At 54.8% G+C, this 18,636-nt stretch overlaps 1 protein-coding gene across 11 annotated transcripts in view; it reads right to left on the reverse strand.

The window, feature by feature from the left end:
- Positions 1-18,636, reverse strand: part of ARHGEF10L (Rho guanine nucleotide exchange factor 10 like) — a 207,770-nt gene that overhangs the window by 79,249 nt on the left and 109,885 nt on the right. For all 11 annotated transcript variants that reach the window (XM_074975935.1, XM_074975932.1, XM_074975929.1 and 8 more), the window contains 4 exons: positions 16,270-16,385; positions 15,531-15,658; positions 14,298-14,398; positions 3,970-4,091 (listed from right to left, as the gene is read on the reverse strand). In XM_074975935.1, the coding sequence (XP_074832036.1) occupies positions 3,970-4,091; positions 14,298-14,398; positions 15,531-15,658; positions 16,270-16,385 (467 nt within the window). The remainder of the gene's footprint in view (positions 1-3,969; positions 4,092-14,297; positions 14,399-15,530; positions 15,659-16,269; positions 16,386-18,636) is intronic.

The following is an 18,636-nucleotide window of genomic DNA, read 5'->3' on the forward strand; positions in this document are numbered from 1 at the left end:
CAGGCGCGCCGCTGCTCTCCCAGCTCGCCAGGTCTGGCTGGACGGATTCCTGGAGGCTGCATCACACGACAGGCTCTCATTCCTGGAGACTCCCGGACAAGCCTGGAGAGTTGGTGACCCTGCTGCCGCTCAGCGGTGCAGGGATGAGGGCCCTACCCCCTCGGAGCAGCCCACCTCCCTTTGTTGCAGCATTTGCGGCGGGCACTGCGCTCTTTAATGAGCGCCTCATTAGCCTCTCGGGGGGCTCTTCTAGCCTTGTTTGTGTTCTAATTGACTGGCATTATTTATCCATTCCAAAGCACCAGGACCCAGGCCATCTGTCAGAGACGGGCTGCAGGAGTGGCTCTGGCAGATGGAGCAGGGAGGGGCTGTGCCGAGCCAGGGACAGGTGGCAAAGGGGGATGCCAGGAGAGTGGAGGATGGGAGGGAACAGAACAGGTGGGAGAGGGAGAGGCCAAGGCCTTTGCTGAAGAACGCTGCCCTAACGAATCTCTCAGTGCACGGCTGCAACGGGTACCCAGGCACGCTGGGACTGGCACCGCTCCGGCGCAGGAAGCCTTGGCTGCGATGCTGAGTCACAAGCCTTCCCCGCTTTGCTTCACTATGCCCCTCCCTCAAACTACAACATGTTCCTTTGGCCCCTTGCACGGCGGAGAAGCCCGTCGAGGATTTGGGCACAGCTAGGGAATAGTTTCACCATTTTCTCCTGGAGCCCCACAGGGGGCATGTGGGTCCAGAGTGCCCCCAGGCTCATCCTCCCCACCTCCGCTTTCCAAGTGCATCCACAGAGCTGGACACTGGTCTCAAAACTGGACACACAGCGCCTGGTAAAGCCCAGCCCACGAAGGGAGCGAGGCTACCAGCAGCAGAGCTGAGCAAGGGGGGTAAAGCCGCGGTAGAGCCCCTCCCTCAGCAATAGGATGGAGAGGGGAGGACCAGAGATCTTAGTCTGAAGGTCAGGGAGGATCTGGAAAGCTGATGGCTCCCTGGAAACAGACCAGAAATACCCCAGCTCCTGGGACCCCAGCAGGTGTCCGGTCAGAGAACATCACAACCATTTCACAGACTCTGCCAGGACAGGCGGGCAGGATGTTACCCAGACAAAGGCCTGTAGATTAACGCCATATGCACGGGAGTCTTGTGCTCTTCCCTGTTGGCATCCTGATTGGCATTGCAAAAAAACGCCTCTACCGCCTCAGAGAGCGGACTGGTAAGAAAGCAGCACGCCCGCAAAACGCAGGCAGCCCGGCTCCCTTCGGAGAGCGACCAGCCGACGCGAGACGGAACGTGCTCCTCCGCGGACGGAGGCTCCCGCCGGAGCCGGCTGGGAGTGGGGGAAGGCAGCCGGCGGCTCGACAACATCGCAGCTGTTACTGTCGGTAACTGGATGAAAAGCCCAGCACTCCGGAGCCCTAATTTATCCCACTGATGTGGGACTTCTCTGTGGAAAGCAACAGGAAAGGTGTGGGGGGAGGGACAGGGGCTGGGGCCCTCTCTTGAAATAGAAGCACGAGGGGCGAGGCACTTACCTGAACAGCCCTGCTTAGCTAACCCCTGATCACCATGACGCCCGAGGAGACGCCTCTGTCCAGTGGAGAAAGGCAGAACTCCTGGGTCCTACTCTGGCCACGGAGACTCTGTGCCTCAGTCTCCCCAAGAGAATGCGACTCCCCTGCCTCAGAACGCTGCTGGGAGGGCTAATTGGTTCCCACCTTAAAACGCTTTGAGGACCTGGGATAACGGCATTGTCCCTTTCAGGGCTTCGGGGTTGGGGCCGTGTTCAGAAAAACCAACTGGCCAGGACATTTCCTCGGAGGCTGCTTTTGAGGGGGGCGTTTCCTGGCTTGGGTGGGATTGGAGCAGGCGAAAAACACAGGAAATCCATGACACCTGCAATGGTACCTGGGCTGCCGTCCCCTAAGCCACCCACCTCCAGGGCTCGGGCATGTTTTGCTGCTCTGAACCTGCAGATGGCTCAGGCTCACAATACGTTCTGGTCCACATTAGACTGTAAAGGAGAATCCACTCTCCCATCAGCCCAGGACCTGCTGGACTCGCCCCCTCCTTTAGAGGCCCAAGGAAGGCAGGGCAGGTTGCAGCCCACTCTGCCTATTCAGTTATCCTAGGCAGCCGGCTGCAGGACATCAGCACCGAGCCGGTGTGAACTGGGAACAGGCTGAGTCATTGATCCTTCCCAGTTCAGCCTCATAACAGCGCCCAGCTGACATCCCCCGGAGCTCAGAGCTCCTCCAAACACAGCACGGGCACGTTTCTGCGACCGATGGGGGCCCAGCCGTGCTGCCGCAGTCAGGCGGCCGTAACACCAGTGTCCTGCATCGATGGAAGGAGGTCTCCCAGCACTGCTGCTAGCCCACCTCCGAGTGGCGGTACCAAGCTGACAATCAATTCTTGCCCCCGCCCAGCCCTGGGCAGCTCCACGACAGTGCTCGAGGGCATGAATTTTGCACACCCGGGTCATGCAGCTGCACCAAGACCAGGGCCAAGGTTCGGCTCGGTCCTTGCTGCTGCAGCACACCGGGGGGAAGTGCCTTTTCCACCTGCTGCTCTGGAACTGGGATCCTCGCATGTCCCTCTGGTGTGCCCTGGGGCAACGGAGGGGAACTGCCCTTCCCCAGGCGGCACAGGAAGGCCTTGGGTGCTGCCCTCGAGGCCTGGGTCGCAGGCGGACAGGCAGTGGCGGTTCAACTCCAGGAGCAAGGCAAGCGGATCGGGACCACCACACGGTCCAGCGACTCAACAGGTGCAAGGAGCAGATCTAACCTTCAAGTCCTTCCACCCCACACACAAGCCAGGAGCGAAGCAGAGAGAGCGCTGGGCAGAGCGTGGCAAGGCAGCCAAGGTCAAACAGGCTCCCTTGTCGGGAAAGCAGCGCAGCGGCGAGCCCTGCGGCGGGCATGCTGTGTGCAGAGGCAGCCAGGCAGGTTACGCCTTGAGCTCCCAGGCCAGCCACGGGAGAAGGCAGGTCACCCAGCAAGAGCTAACCGGAGCTTTCGAGCCGTTTTCACTGGCTTCTTCCGCGGAATGCTGCATCTACCATCCCCCGCGTGGGCCGTCTGCAGCCCCCCAGCCCCAGCAGTCCGTCTCCGGCAAACCCGGCTGCCTGTGATTGTGGTAGCGCTGCAAGGCAAACCCTCCCCCCGGCTACTGTGAGGAGCTCCCCCGTGTGCTAGGGTCTGTCCATACAGCCACGGCCAAACTATCCCTGCCCCCGGGGGTCACAGCGGGCAGACCAGACAGAGCAGAAATGAAGGGCTGATATTCCCCGCTGGGTACAGCGCTCGGAGAGATGAAATCTCTTGCCAGTCACTCAGTGAGTTAGTGACAGAGCCAGGATCTCTGAGTGCCAGTCCAGTGCCTTAACTCACAGGGGAACTGAGCTCTCCAAGTGTTCCCTGAACTGGGGGCTACCGAGTTCGTCCCACGTCATACCAAGGCTGGACCACTTACACAGCCGGCCGGTCCACAGAGGCAGTGACTGGCTTTGGGTTCTGTGTTCATCCAGCCCCTCGCCCACGAGGGAGTTCCTCAGGGCTTCTGCACCAAGCTGACCACAGTGCCCCAGGCAAGCTTACCAGGGACACAGCACTGAGAGAGCACCTGGGATTTCCACCGGCCTGCAGTCCAGTGTCAGAGACTCCCTCCCTCACCCCAGAAGCCACACAATGACTCCCCCTGACCCTACGCCCCGGGCTTGCCCTGCAGCAGGGCTGTCCAATCTTATAACCCTCCTTCACCTTCTCCGGCTAGCATCTCCCAAAGCGATGTGAACCCCCTGGCGCTGCCTGGGGAACCCCTCTCCACACCCCTTACGAGCAGGGCAGCGCAGGCCAGGAGAAGCCGCAGACAGAGGGAGGTGGTGCATTCACATGGGGCAGCCCTAGAGCTCACCCCACATCTGCTCTGCTCGGCACCCTACGCAGCCTGGGGGAGGGGAGACCAGGTTCTCACCTGCAGGTCGAGGGCCTTGGAGGAGAAGGCAGGCATGCGGCAGGCCAGGATGGGACACCAGAAGGGAGCCTTGCTCTTCTTGTCTTCGTCAGGACACAACCATCCAGGCTGGTTCTCCTCCCCTGTGGCAAGCAGAACAGGCAGAGAAGTTACAAGCTTTGCAGGTTTTCATAGAGACTCTTCCCTTCCATCCAGCACTCCCCAAATGCGCCCAAATATGCAGAGCTGAGGCTCCAGCAGAGATCAGTGCCCAGCCCACCAGGGACAGAGACAGGGTTCAAGCCCTGCGTCTCAGAGAATAAACATCCCCATTCTGCACGGGAAGCTGGGTTTTGAAGTGCTCCCTGCCCTCAGGCGTGGGGTGGGCAGGTCTTAATGAAGTGCTTACAGGCCCACCAGCACAATCACATGAGAACACCTTGCATGACGTCTTTACCCTCACCGGGCCCCGTGGGAGCGTCCCGCTGAGTCAGCGACTAGGGACGAAGGCTCAGGCGACTGAGCGACGTGCCCAGTCATACCTCTCGGACAAGAACCCCGACACTTTATTTCCTAGTCCAGCGATGAACCAACAGGACGGCCTGTTTGCAGACAGGAGCAGACACCAACCGCTGTGATGTCGTCACCACCTGAGCTTTCAGTGGTGCTGCTCCAGGACCATTCACGGCAGGCAATGCCCAAGAAGCCAGTAGCTACCACCACCTATTTTTCACAACAGAGTCTCCCCCTCTTCTCCAACCAGCCTCTTCTACCCCCTCCCACCTACTGTTTTAAGAGACAGCCAGGGAGGGGTCAGATTAGATCTGCAAGAGAACTCTAGAATCCTCGGGCTGGAAGGAACCTCAGGAGGTCATCGCGTCCAGCCCCCTGCCCAAAGCAGGACCAACCCCGACTAAATCATCCCAGCCAGGACTTCGTCAAGCCAGGACTTAAAAACCTCTTGGGATGGAGATTCCACCACCATGCCTGGCTCAAAACAGCCTGGGGAAATCACCCTACAGCCCAGCAGCTGCTAGCGGGGGAACCACACACATCGACATCCATTGCTATGCCTGTGCCCGGCCTGCACGCCCCCAACCCTAGAATACTGGTTTGCCCAGCCAACCCTGGCCCCTCTGAACCTGCCCTATGCACCCCAGGGGGACAGCTGCTCCCTGGCTGGAGGAGACCAGCCTTTGATAGACAAGACAGGGGAACTTCTACAACGAGGGAAGCTTCAGCCAGCAGCACTCACCCTCCAGCCCGAGGAAGCAAGTCCCCAAGAGCTACTGCAGTAGGAATGGGCTCTTGTCATTTGCAGAGCTCCTGGAACACTCTCTTACCCTACTTGCTCCCTGAATGGATCTCTCCCTTTCCACCTGCGGCCAGGACACCGAGCACCTCCAGCTCCTTTAACACGCGGGGGATGGAGAGCTGTGGTAGGGCTACCACTCCACAACCCTGCCACTCAGCTAGGCTGAGTGGAGTGAGTGTTAATAGCCAGCACGAGTAAACAGCGGTGAAGGTGCAGCGATGCTGACTTCAGCGTGGGCTGCAGAGGCCTGCTCACAACTCTGGGCACACGCTCATCGCTAGCCCGCCCTGGGGTCCAGGCCGCCACAGCGACGCTGCTATCGTTAGCCCCACGTGCCAGACCCAGGCTAGCTCAGCAGCACTCCAGCTGGCAAGCCCACCTCTGGTTACGTTGCAGACAGACCCTTGGGGGCCTGTACCGACACTGCAGGCAGCCTGCGTTAACTTTGCATGTTGCAGCAGAAGGATTTCAGGCTCCCCCCAGCCACAGCAGCCTTAGTCATGGGCTTTGCAACCCCCGAATACAGAGCATACAGAGTACGTCTGTGCTGCAGCTAGACACACACTTGCCCAATGCGGGGCTTGGACTCAGGCTGTTTAACTGCTGCGTAGACACTGCGCTTGGATGGGACCCTGGGTTACGGGAGAGCCCCAGAGTTTGGGATCCAGGCCAAGCCAGAGAAGCTATACTGCATCTGAAGAGCCCTCGTCGGCTGCCACGGGCCAGCTACAGAGTCTCACTGCAGTGTGGCCATACCCCTGGACACTAGCGACCCGCCTGCCCTCTCTCTGGCTCAGCTGGCTGTGCCCTGCCGCACGTCGCCAAGAGTTTGCCCAGCCTAGTTTTTAAACATGCCAAGTGATGGCGATTCCCCGCCCTTGGGTAAGTTCCAGCCGAATCCACGGCACTGCCAAGACACCTTGCCCCACCTTTAGCTCAGCTTTACCCCAGCTTTCAATCTGACCCTCCTGCCACCCCCGCCCCCATCTCCAATCCTTGTTATTTAGCACAGCCCCCACATCACCCGTAAACCAGGCCCACTCTCCTTTAGAACTTGGCCAGAGGGCACCCAAGCTAAGCCCCAGTCGGCCTCCCAACTTCCTGTCCCCCCCGGTCATCTCCTGAGCCCCCAGCGAAAGAGGTCTACAGACCCTCTGGGCCCAGCTTCCCTTCTGAGCCAAGCCTGGCCCAGTACTACTCCGTTTGAGTCCGCAGAGAGACTCCCAACTTGCGCCCGTGAGAGGGGGCGTGAGCCAAACATGAGAATGACCCAGTTCCCTCCTAGCCCCCAGCTCCCGCCATCAGAGGCGGCCTTCTGCACTGCTTCCCCAGTGCTTGGCCCTTTGCTGCTCCTTGCACAGACCCCTCCCTGGAGGCAGCTGCTGGACTTCACTATCAGGTAAAACCGAAAATGAATGTGCAGCCTCCTCTGGACCCACACGCTTCCCCGCAGCCAAAGCCGCTGCTTTAGGAGCGCCTGGAACTGAGCTTTTACTTCTTGCAACTTAATTTACATTCCCAGATCAATACGGCATGACAGAGTAACTGGAGGGAGAGAGACCATTAACAAGGCTTTAATTGGGCTACGTAAACCTCGAGCAAGGCCAGCTGGGAGCTTTATACTTCCCCATCGCAGAGGAACACCTTCTTCTGCGCTAAGAACTTCCCTGCTCTTGCCACCAAATGGTTAACCCGCAGGCAGTGCTTGCGCCTCCTTGCCAGCGGCTGCGTGCAACCGGAAAAACATCTGGTCTGAGATGCAGCCAGAATTCAGCCAGCAACAAGCAGCTGTTGGGCATCTAGAGCAGCACCCAGGGGGCTATAGACTGGATGCTACACTCCAGCGGAGGCACCAAGCCCAGGCTGGGCTTAGTGAGAGGGTCCCGCCACCCCCTGCAGGTCTTTGCAGTCTCCGGTTTCATGTGTGGGCAGCCCCAGCCTGCTGATAACCCTCTTGGGTCTTACTCCTCCCTATGGGCAGTGCAGGACGCCTTCCTGGGCTTAGTCCTGTCTGAGGCAGCATGGGAAAGGTGTGCAGGAGGCCAGGCCTACCTGTGCTAACCTGAGTGCAGCCAGCAGGGCTAGTGAGAGTGGTGGTGAGCACAGACCTGGACGGCTACTACAAGCTCAGAGAGGACCCTGGGTTCACCCTCCTCGTTAGCTGCGCTGCCATCGCCGCTACCATTACCTGTGCTTTTGCCACGCGGACACAGCTACCCCCTTAGCATCCGCACGAGCAGCCAGGCTGGCACCTAGCACTCTCAGCTCACTAGAACGTGTCTATTGATGTCTCTCAGCTACCGGTCCACAGACGGGCGCCGATCCCCGGGATCTGCCGGACACTGTTTAGGGAGGCAGCAAGCCAGTCCCTTGTATGAAAAAGTTGAAAAACGCTGGCTTGGAGCTTTAGGGGATGAAAAGCGAGATTTGATCAACAGTGTGCAAAATGCATATAGATCACCTGCTCCCAATGAACCTCACAGGGGTGCACCCAGCCTCAGCCATATTGAAACTCCAGTCTCTGGCACGGACAAGGATGAAGAGAGGCTCTTTGGCCGAGCTCCCCTCCGCAGCGTGCTGCAGAGCGCCAGGCCCGAGCAACAAGACCAAAAAGGGAAAAGAAATAACAGAACAAAATGCTCCTTCACATGAGGCTTTAATGCATTTTTATTCTTAACTGGTGGTTACAGGATGTCCCCGCAGGCACCCCAGGCAAAAAAATAAACGGTTAAAAACAAGAGAATCAAAACTCCTTCCAGCCTGGGGGAATCCAGGCATTCAAATAATATTTCAAATGAATTTTTCTTGCATTAAACTTCTTTTTCCCCTGCAGTGGCTGGTGGTGTTAAATAGAAACAAAGATAAGAGGGGACAGAAGTACCACCAGGGAACTTGAAGCTGACAGGAGGACAGAGAGGGGAGGGGAGCTGCAGATGCCTACAACCATTTGCCTTTCTTTCCACTGTTCAATGAAGAGATCAAAAGGGCCACCGTGCTCTGAAAAGCAATTCCACCGATGACATTGTGGGGTTACACAGGCACTCACAGTGAACTCCCAGAGATGTGCTTCATTTACAAGACAAGAGAAGATTTGAAGAGACACCTTTGTGGCATGTTCTACCTTAGAGGTGACAAACTGCAGATTGGGTTGGACTCTCCAAAAGTGACTGGTGAATTTCGATACCTCCGTTCTGGGGCTCCCAAATAAGACCCTTTAAAAGGGGCCCAATGGCCAAGCACTGACCCTCTGAGGACCAAGGCCTCTCAGACTAGGTACTCCAGGCCACTAGTCCCGTGGGGTCCAACACACTAGCCACTAGCCACGTGGCTGGTTGAGTGCAACTAGCTGACTTGAACAAGAAAATATATTTTTAGAATAACGCGGCTAGTTTTCTACAGCAGCCCCCACTATGGCGTCTACTGGATGGACACCACAGCACTAGTCAGCGTTCAAAATCCTGGCCATCGTAATGGGAGCCTTCTGCCATCCATGGTATAAATTACAGGCTGCATCCGACAGGGCGCAACACTGATTTTTTTTTCCCCTAACGCCAATGCCATGGCTCAGCAGTTTCTTCACCTCCAGCACGGTTTCACACTTGGCACTTTTTGATGAAAAATTGCTTGCGGAAGAATTCCCAGCTGGTTCCTGCCTGAGTCACAACCCACAACATGCTGACCCCAACATCGCCCGTTCTTTAGAGCAGATGTCTCTAAGCACAGAGCTTCATCGCCCTCTGGTTAAATCTTGTGGCCTTTGCAGTGGTGAAAGCTATCTGCCTTGAGGTGAGAAGCTGCCTGGTTCCAAGCCACACGTGTCCACCCCGGTCCCCTACGTTCATGAAAGGGCTCAAAAGAGCTTAGCTTCCATACAGGTATCAAACCAGTGTCCACATTTTCAATCAGTGCTCAACACCAGTCGTGACGGCAGCTGCTGAGTGCAGAGCTCAGCTACAAATCTAGTCTCAATGGTGGATGCCGAGGGCTTGGAAAAAGACCCTGGGCCAGGGACCTTTTTCAATCTCGTTATTCTCTTCCTGTCACAGAGACAGCTGCAGAACAGACCCCGCCAAGGCATCGCCAAGCATGAGACCACACTGTGCCAGACCGTCAAACACAACTCACGAAAGGGGGTGGGGAAGGCTGAGTAATCGTTCTACAGGCACGATTCTCAACATTGGCAAAAGGTGACCACACCAGGAAGTACCTGTCCAACACGTTACAAGACTCCAACCCAACACGGCAGCTGTGGGCCGGCACAGCATAAAGGCTGCATGCACACAGATCCTTTCCCGGCTTCACTGTGTGAACTCGAAAGCTTCGAGAAGAGGACAGCCACCAGAACCCTGCAGTGTGGGTGAAGAAGCAGCTAGTCCCTAACTGCTAGCCCATTTCCTCAGCATTCAGAGCCAACACACCCAAGAAAGCCCCCCGGCAGTAGGAGCTGGAGTTATTTATTTCAGTGATTTCCAGGGCGCTGACAGCTGCTAGGGGCTTTAATTACAGAAGGTTACATGCAAAACAAAGAGCGTTAATCAAATGCTGCACACAAACATCTTGCCCTGCAGGTCAGTGGGAGAGCCAGGTAAGCCTGGGAAGGAACAGGCAGGCGCAGGCATGGCATTTAGGAGTTTATCTGGGCATGGCGTGCAATGCACTGAAACCCACAGCATGGGCTTCAGTGACCTATGGTGAAACCTGTGGTCAGCTGAGTTCCTTCTGCTTCAGTTAGGAACACAGGAATGGCCACAACGTGTAACCAGGAGCCATCCAATGCAATATCCTTTCTTCCACAGCAGCCAATTCCACTTGCTTCAGAGACCATTGGGATCATCTAGTCCAGGGGTCAGCTAGCAAAAGGGCAAGAAAAGCCTTTCCCCCCCCCCTCAATTCGGTAAACCACTCAATAATTGAACAACTGCAAAGCATGTGAATACCAGGTGGTCCTTAATAAGTAATGCCAAACCGTACTTTTTGTAACCCCTGTTTTAAGAACAGTGCACACAAGGATTTGTAGCGTGATACATGTTTACTGCAGGACATTTGCAAGCTTTTTACATCTTCTATTTCGTCACACTTGAAGTGTGTGTTTGTAGCACTGTCTCCCTGACTTTCATTCCTGAACCTCCCCTCTCTCTCTTAGGGACATTAGGGGGGTTATCCAACATTCCAAGATCACGTATCGTTTGCTATTTAGATGTGAGTGGTTCATTTTTGAGATTTTAGACATTCACTGTTTATCAAAAATAATCAGAGGGTTTTGGGGTTTTTTAAACTTTGCAACTATAGCTTCAGAAGCCACAAAGAAGTCCTTAAAGCATGCGGCCCCAGAGCTGCAGGTTGCAGAACCCTGATCTAGTCTGACCCTCCTGTACAAACACAGGTTGCCAGGTGGTGTCCAATGCTAGAGCTCAGCCTTTCAGACGGATGGAAAACTAAAAGACAGGACTGTCTGGCTGAGCTCCCAGACAGAGGGAATGGGTCCTTGCAATAATCAAGGAGCAAGGGGGGGCCAAAGAAGTGGAAGGGAAAGGGGCATGAATGCCCTCAAAGTACTTCAGTGCTGCACAGTGCCAGTGCCAGGGTCCTGGGAGAGCTGCAATTTCCTTTCAGGGACTGACAGGTTTTCTTCCACGCTGGAAGTGAACACTCAACACATCCTTCTGGCCGCTGCTCCTGGGGCTGGGTCATGCCCTCAGGCTTCTCTCAGACACAGCCACGCTCACTTACACAGCCCAGATCCCCTCCCCAGTCTGCTCCTCAGCCTAAGCAGAGCTGCCAAGGTGCTATGCCAGGCTCCCTGAGTTGCGATACATAGTCCTCTCCGATCGGAGACCAGATGGACATTCTCCCCGCACGCCCTGGGCGCACATGGTACACCAGTCTAGTTAGGCAGTTCAAAGCAGGCGAGACCGTCACACCAGCACCTCTGGTTTTAGAGACACAAGGAGACAGTGTCCCTCCTTCCAGCTTCACGGTGACAGCACTGTCACCAGCAACTGAGGCTGGCAATGCAATACCATTGAGTCTCTTGCCTTGCCCAGAAAGCACTGCCTGCTGGGTAGGCCAGGATGTTGGAGGGTTTGGTTACATGAACTCGGATTAAGACAGACATAAGCCGGGCTGCCATGTAAACAGGTGTGGGCAGTAGAGGTTCCTCCCCTCCTGTGCTTCATACAAGGCAGGAGAATAGTGCAAGAGCCCAAGAAGAACCCCGCATGCCAGGTGGAACGGGCAGCTTATAACACGCCAGGTCCCAGGGACTGAGACCCCTCTGCATAACCTGCCTCCCTCCGCCAGCCATGCTGGTTTGCAAGTGCTGAACTGCAGGATGTGCACGGTGACCTCACTGAGGCCTATTGTGTGGCTGCTGCTGCCCTGAGCCCAGCACATCCTGGATGGAGGCACAGAGCTCCCCAGCTCTGGTGGGGGATGATGCCCTGAGGCTGTGGAGGATGGATGCTCACGTGGGTGCAGAATGGTGCTGGGGGGCGGCCATGGAACTGTGTACATGTAGAGGGATGGTATCCTAGGGGTGCTGTGGGAGGAGAAGGAGGGTATTTGGGGACCTCAGAGGAGACGTGTACTTGTGGGGTGTGGGAATGTGGAGGTGCTGTCCCCACCCCTGCGTGGGCAGCAGGAGAGCGACGGTGCCTGGGGCTGTGCGCACAGAGGGCTCACGGCTCCTCATGTGACATGCAGAAGTGGACCCGCTGCCCTGTTTTCTGACTGACTAACCCAGGTTAGCCTTTGTGCCACTAGCCTCAGCCAAGGAGCTCATTCCAAAAAGGTGGCTGGCGCACCATCAACTCCCTGCCTGGCCGTTCTCTTCTTGCCATACCTGACTGTCATGACCACGCATGCTGGCTAGCAGAAAAGAGAGGAATGCTAATTAATGCTTCCAAGACAAGCCCTTCCCCTGGGAAAAATACTCCCTGTTTACATCCTTAACGAGAATGAGACAGCAGATATCCAGAGTCATCTCAGCCTAAACTCTCTTTCCCCTCTCTGCCGCCACTCACAAGCCACCGCCCCAAATGGCAGGTGCACAATTTTCCCTGACCCTCAGATTGAAAACAACAGGTCTAGGCCGGGTACTATTTGCCCAGTATGAAGCAAGTTTAAAGTGTTGGTTTGGGACTCCCCTCCACTGCCACACACACACTTTTCTAAGCCCTGCGGAGTGGAGGAAAAGTCACCCGCCCCAGCTTTGACACTTTCCCAACAGGGAATGTAACCGCCCACAGGTAGTCTCGAACCACGGTCCTCTGGAGCTTAGTGCAAGAGCCTGCACAGTTTCAGCTAAAAGCCTCTTGGCTAAGGCTGTTAGAGCAGATGCATTTTCTGCGTAACTGGTTTAGGTGCCACTAGATGGCAAAGTGAACCACACCCTGCATCCCTATTCAGGATGTACCTTCATCTCAGGGAGCTCAAAAGATGTCCAGCACATGCTGGAAGTCGAACATGCTCAGGGGCTTTCCTCAATCAAGGCCCCAACATAGTGAAATTACCGGCCTTTCCTAGTGCCTCTTCATAAAAGGCCGGCATCCGTAAGCTCCTACTGATGCTGAGGGTACGCCAGGCTACTACGCAGGAAGGTGCATAGCTCGGTTTCACCAGAAAGGTTGCCAGAAACAAAACCGGTATGTTAAATATTGTGGCCAAATGGAAATTAACCCTGGGAACTTACTACAGGGCTCGCATCCATCAGCAGGGCCCTGTTTGCGCTGGGCTGGTAATTTTGTCATAGGAAACCTAGACGAAGCCATAAAGACTCCCAAAATAGACTGATTTTTTTTTTTTTTAACACCTTCTCCTGAGCTTCCAGAGACTAAAGACTGTAGCACTCTGAAATCTGAACCCGCATCCCTGACTTACACAGCTCCTCTCTGCACGTTTTGCCTCAATTTGTCCTTTGATGGGGTTTTCTGGCTACCCAAATCTGTTTTCCCGTTTCAGAGAGACACTCCCACAGCACCTGGCACTTAGCCGCTCAGGGAGACGGGAGGGAGGGCTACAAAAGCAGGTTATTAAAAGCACAGAGGCACAAGTCAGAGAAAACTGCATCATCACATCCAACTCATTGCTGACACTGCAATCGAGAGTATCCACAGGGGCGGGGGGAAATCGGCAAGCAAGATGTTCTCTACATTCTGTCGGACAACCCAGGGCCTCCAGCAGCAAAGAGCGACTGCAACAGTTGCCAACACTTGGGTCTTTACTATTCAGTGGGGGGCGAAGGGGAGGATGATGAAAGGCGGCACAGCTTCCATTCAGACAAACACTCCTCAGGAAATAGCCCTGGTACGAGAATACCTGCTGTGCTGCAGAACCGAAAGATCTGCAGGCAAGAAAATCACAGCCATTTTCATTGGCATCAATCCCGGATGAAACAGTAAGAATGCAGGAATAAGCTTCCAAAGCATCAAAAGCAACAGGAAGGACGGCTGGTAAGAGAGACCACTTTCCAGTCATATACCAGAAGTGCACAAACCAAGCCAGACCCAAGCCCATCCGGACCACAGTTCTCCACTGCCTTGCCATTTGCACAGACAGGTGTACCAATGCAGAACACAAGGGCAGGGGACTGGACTCAGTGACCTCTCAAGGTCCCTTCTGGTTCTATGAGATAGGTATAAGAGTGAAACACGATGAAGTCAGCACAGGAGCACTGCACACTGGGTGGGTGCATAAGGCAGTGGAAAGCTGGGTCCCTTCATCTTCATGAAGCAACACAAAGGATTAATTTGGCCCCTCGCTAAAGACCTCCCTGACTCGGAGAAGTGGCGTCCACAGGTCTGCTCTGAGATTCCTGGGTGACACAGGGGAGCTAAAGGCCCTCCCTAGTCAGGCTCTTCTTTGCAGCTCTGATAGTGCTTCACCACTCACAAACACACACCCCAGAATGCCCCATGGATCCCTATTTTCCTCCCCTATCAAGGGGAATACAGGCCTCACCAGGCCCTCCCTTCCCCACCCCTTCTGTTGCATCCGGAGGGATGGGTGCCCGGCCCACGCAGACAGGGTTACTCACTCAGTCCTATCTTTGCCAGGTGCAGGCGGTTCACCCAGGAGATCTTGCTGAGCGGGTTGGGGGTGATGAAGACCACCATGAAGCTGATGGGACGGCCGGACCTGCCATAGGAGGATGATGGAGGTGAAAACTCAGTTCCATTCTGAGTCGGACTGAAAGTCATTGATGGAGTCAGGCTCCTAGCACCACTCCAGCCCTTGTGTAGCTCCCTTCTGTGCCACAGGGCACCTCCCCAATGACAGAAGTGCAACCACCTGTGTGAGCTGTCTACCAGGGCACGTGGGGGGCGAGCCACGGGAAAGGTAGGGCTGGAAATGCACTGACCATGTGGTCGGCAGGCTGGGCATTCACATATTACCTGATTGCAACAGACCCATCAGCCTGTTGTACTGTCAGGCACTAAGTTCACCTTTGCCGCTACTGGAGTCAGTTTTGTGGTACATCACCCACGAGGCCCATGGCTCTACCAGGAGACATAGCTGGGGCTGGCCTGGGGTCCACAGAGCGGCTGCTGCTCAGGATTCACCACCAGTACTGCCCAGGTGAGGCAGCTGTTAGCTCCTGAGCCGTGACCCTCATGCCCTGCAGAGCACAGGGCTAGGAGCGGCTTTAGCAGCTATGCCCAGACCTGGCCTAACCAGGGCTACCACACTCGGGAACTGCATGTCAAAAGAAAGGAGAGGACCAATCCCTGCTGTAGCTGTCACAGCCGCCTGCCCTTCACTCTGGACTAGACATAAGAGCATCAACAATGGGAGGGAGGAAAGAGGAGCCACGATTCGCCAGGAGCACACTGGGACAGATTTTTCAGTGTCAAACAGTGCAGCACCACTCCAAGCTGATTTCCACCAGCTCAGGAGCCATCTCCGGCTCCACCATGAAACTTCTTAGCATCTCCTCAAAGAGTAAGGCATAATCCCAGCTCCAAAGCATCTGGCATTAAGCTGGTTGTTTGTTCTGGTACATCCCAACCTAGTCAGGACAACCTTGGCTGCCCTGGCCAAGAGAGACATATGGGGCACTAGGTATAAACGGGACCTTATTGTTACACTCTGACAAAGGCTTCCCTCCCCTGAGGCACACACCTGGACTGATCGCATGACAGGATGCAGTTCTGTACTGGCCTGTCAGCAGTGACTAGAATACCCTAAGGTGTTTCCCCTCTGAGTCTGTCTCTGCGCTCAGAGCTGCAGCAGGAAATGTCCCACCCACAGGATCAAAGAGCAGACTTACTTGTCCGGTTTCCCTGGAAGCAGGAGACGGAGGCGGCACTTGTTGGCTGAGTGGATTTCCTCCTCTTTCACCCTCATCATCCTCTGCAGGGCCAGGCACCAATCCTGAGCCACGGTCATGTTCAGATTCTGGGAGAGGGAGAGAAAAGGAAACCCCGCTGAGATGCAGGCGTCGGCGTGGGAGAGGTCCAAGAGTTACCATCCCACAGCACCCAAAAGCCCACCCAGCATCAGCAAAGAGCAGGGCCCTGGACTAGCACAGGCACCTGCATGGCCAAGGCTGTGGAACAAAGTCCACCAAGAAGTTGGCAGGTCTGTAGGTTTCTGGGGAAGCCAAAAGCCATCCACAGAGCAAGGAGGCACCTGTTTCCCCAGCTACAGAGCAGCATAGCAATGTTTGGAGCAGGTGTGCGAGAAGGCAGGGAGGGCTGTGAAGAGTGAAGAAAAACAGTTGCTTTAGAAACAATGGAGGCAGAAACCTCATTCAGAGCCTCTCTCTAGCTGGGGCTGAGGTTATGTTCTTCGTCCCCTTTGGGGCTGATTGCCGTTACCAGACTGCCATGGCTTCCCCCAGCCCTGGTCCTGCCTGGTTAGGCCCAAGTCAGAAACCAACTTGTGCCTTGCTGACCACAGGGGAATTAGGGTTGCTTTAGTCAATCCCATTCCCAACTGCCCAGTGAGCCGCTGGCAGGAATTGGGCTGGAGACGCAGAGCATGAAGGGGAACAGCCTTGCTGTTACCTGGTAGGTACCGTGGAGGGTGCTGATGAGGAGGGTTATTTGCTCCACCACAGCCAGATCCTTCTGCAAATCCTGGAGTTCCTGGAAGAGCCGGGGAGGACCGAGGTACACCTTATCTGGAGGGGGAAGCAAGGCGTTAGTGGACAGAGAGGGGCTCAGTGGGACGTCGGCTGACACTTCTGAAGATGAGGCCACAAATCCCAACTCAGGTCGCGAGGAGGAAGCAAGTTCGCATTGGGCTGTCATACAACCGGCAGTGCCTGTTGAGGGGCAGAAAAGCAGCAGGGGCTGGAATGCCAGACTGGACTACGTTAGCACGGCCGCATGGGGACACCTAGCACAGACACTGCCAGTGCTACCCAGCCCTGGCCTTCCCATATTCCACAGTTCTGAGCTGGGCTTCCCTTGATTCCTTGTGCCACCACTTTTGTCTTTCCTTTGCAGTCAAACTCCTCGGGCACCATAGTCTGACTGCAGAAGGAGACTTCCAAATTCCCTGTGCATTTCAAAGGCAGGAGGGATGATACAGCTTTACCCCAGGAGCGTGGGCGAGGGGGCCACGGATCAGCAGCTACCTCACACTCCCAAGCCAGGAAAGCCTAACGATCCAACCAGTGGACCAAATTCAGGGATGAATCCTGGTCATGTGCTGCCTGAGGCATCCTGTGCACATGCTAAGAAGCTGCCTGACATCTGCATACTGTAGGCCAGAATCCAAAGGCACCACTCCAGGAGCGCGGGGGATGGGAAGGGCTATGGCCATGTGTACTGGGATCCTGCTGGGTCTTCTTCCCCTTCCCCTCACCTTTAGCGAGCGAGGGGAAAGTACACAGCTTGGGAAAATGGCTCTGGGAGGGAGTGAGCGACACAAGCAGTGTGCTTTCCTCTCACTCCCTGAGAGTGAGGGGAAGGAGAAGAGCAGCGGCATCCTGGTACATGCACTGTAGCCCCCTTTGCCCTCCCAAAATGGCGCCCTTGCCAGATCTGCATAACCCTCACATCAGACTCAGATTAGGATTGCCCTGGGGCCCATCTTTTCTTCTCAGTCGCATTTTAAAGACTCCGCACTGTGACAACCCCTGCCCCCAAGCTTTGTGGACAATGGGTTAAGACGAGAAATAGGCATAACTCAGAAATGCTTTGGACGAGAAGTGGCTTGCGGCCTACCATTTTTGACGTTAACAACCTGCTGGAGCTGCAAAACCTACGTCTGTGCAGGTATCATTCTCGCGGTTGAAGTTACACGTCGCGTCTGCATATTTGTATGTCACATGTTTGTGAAGAGCTCAACATGAGGTGTGGCTATTCCACTGGAAGAGTACAGTTTATGAGGGCAGAGCAGTACTAAGCCAAAGTAATGGACGTCAATCCACATCTGAGGAGCCTGTCTATGAACATGCAATCTGGTGGGGCAATGGCAGACTGCCTAAGAAGGACTTGGATAGCTCCATCTTCGAGTATAGTCTTACACAAAGAGAACTCCCTCCATGGGGAAAAGGTAGAAAGGGACCCTGGTGTTCCCTCCATCTTTTGTCATCAGCCTGCCTTGGAAATTGCCTGACGCACCCTAAGAAAGACAGAGAACGTCACTGGAGACCCAAGTCAGGATAAGATCATTTCTGACCTGAAGATTTCACCTGATATGAAGACAGTTATTTAGGGTAAGAACTCATAAGAATAGAATTACCCGCACGTATTCTCTTTTGTTTGATTTGGCAACTCACTTTGATCTGCCTGTCCTTATCTATACCCACTTAAATCCTGCTGGTTTGCCAAATAAAAACTCTTTTGTCTATTATGGTCTGAGGTAAACAGGATGAAGTTTAATAAGGACAAATGCAAAGGATTCCACTTAGGAAGAAACAATCAGCTTCATACATATAAAATGGGAAGCGACTGTCTAGGAAAGAGTATGGCAGAAAGAGATTTAGGGTTCATACTGGACCACAAGCTAAATATAAGTCAATAGTGTAAGGCTGTTGCAAAGAAAGCAAACAAGATTCTAGGATGTATTAACAGGAGTGTTGTGAGCAAGACTCGAGAAGTCATTCTTCCGCTCTATTCAGCACTCATTAGGCCTCAGTTGGAGTATTGTGTTCAGTTCTGGGCACCACACTTCAAGAAAGATGTGGAAAAATTGGAGACGGGCCACAGAAAAGCAACAAGAATGATTAAAGCTCTAGAGAACATGAGCTATGAGGGAAGACTGAAAGAACTGGCCTTGTTTAGTTTAGAGAAGAGAAGACTTAGAGGGGACATAATAGCGGTTTTCAAGTACCTCAAAGGGGGTTACAAGGAGGAGGGAGAAAAATTGTTCTCTTTGGCTCTGTAGCAATGGGCTTAAACTGCAGCAAGGGAGGTTTAGAT

This window comes from Carettochelys insculpta, chromosome 23 (assembly GCF_033958435.1).
Source record: "Carettochelys insculpta isolate YL-2023 chromosome 23, ASM3395843v1, whole genome shotgun sequence".
Classification (NCBI taxonomy): Eukaryota; Metazoa; Chordata; order Testudines; family Carettochelyidae; genus Carettochelys; species Carettochelys insculpta.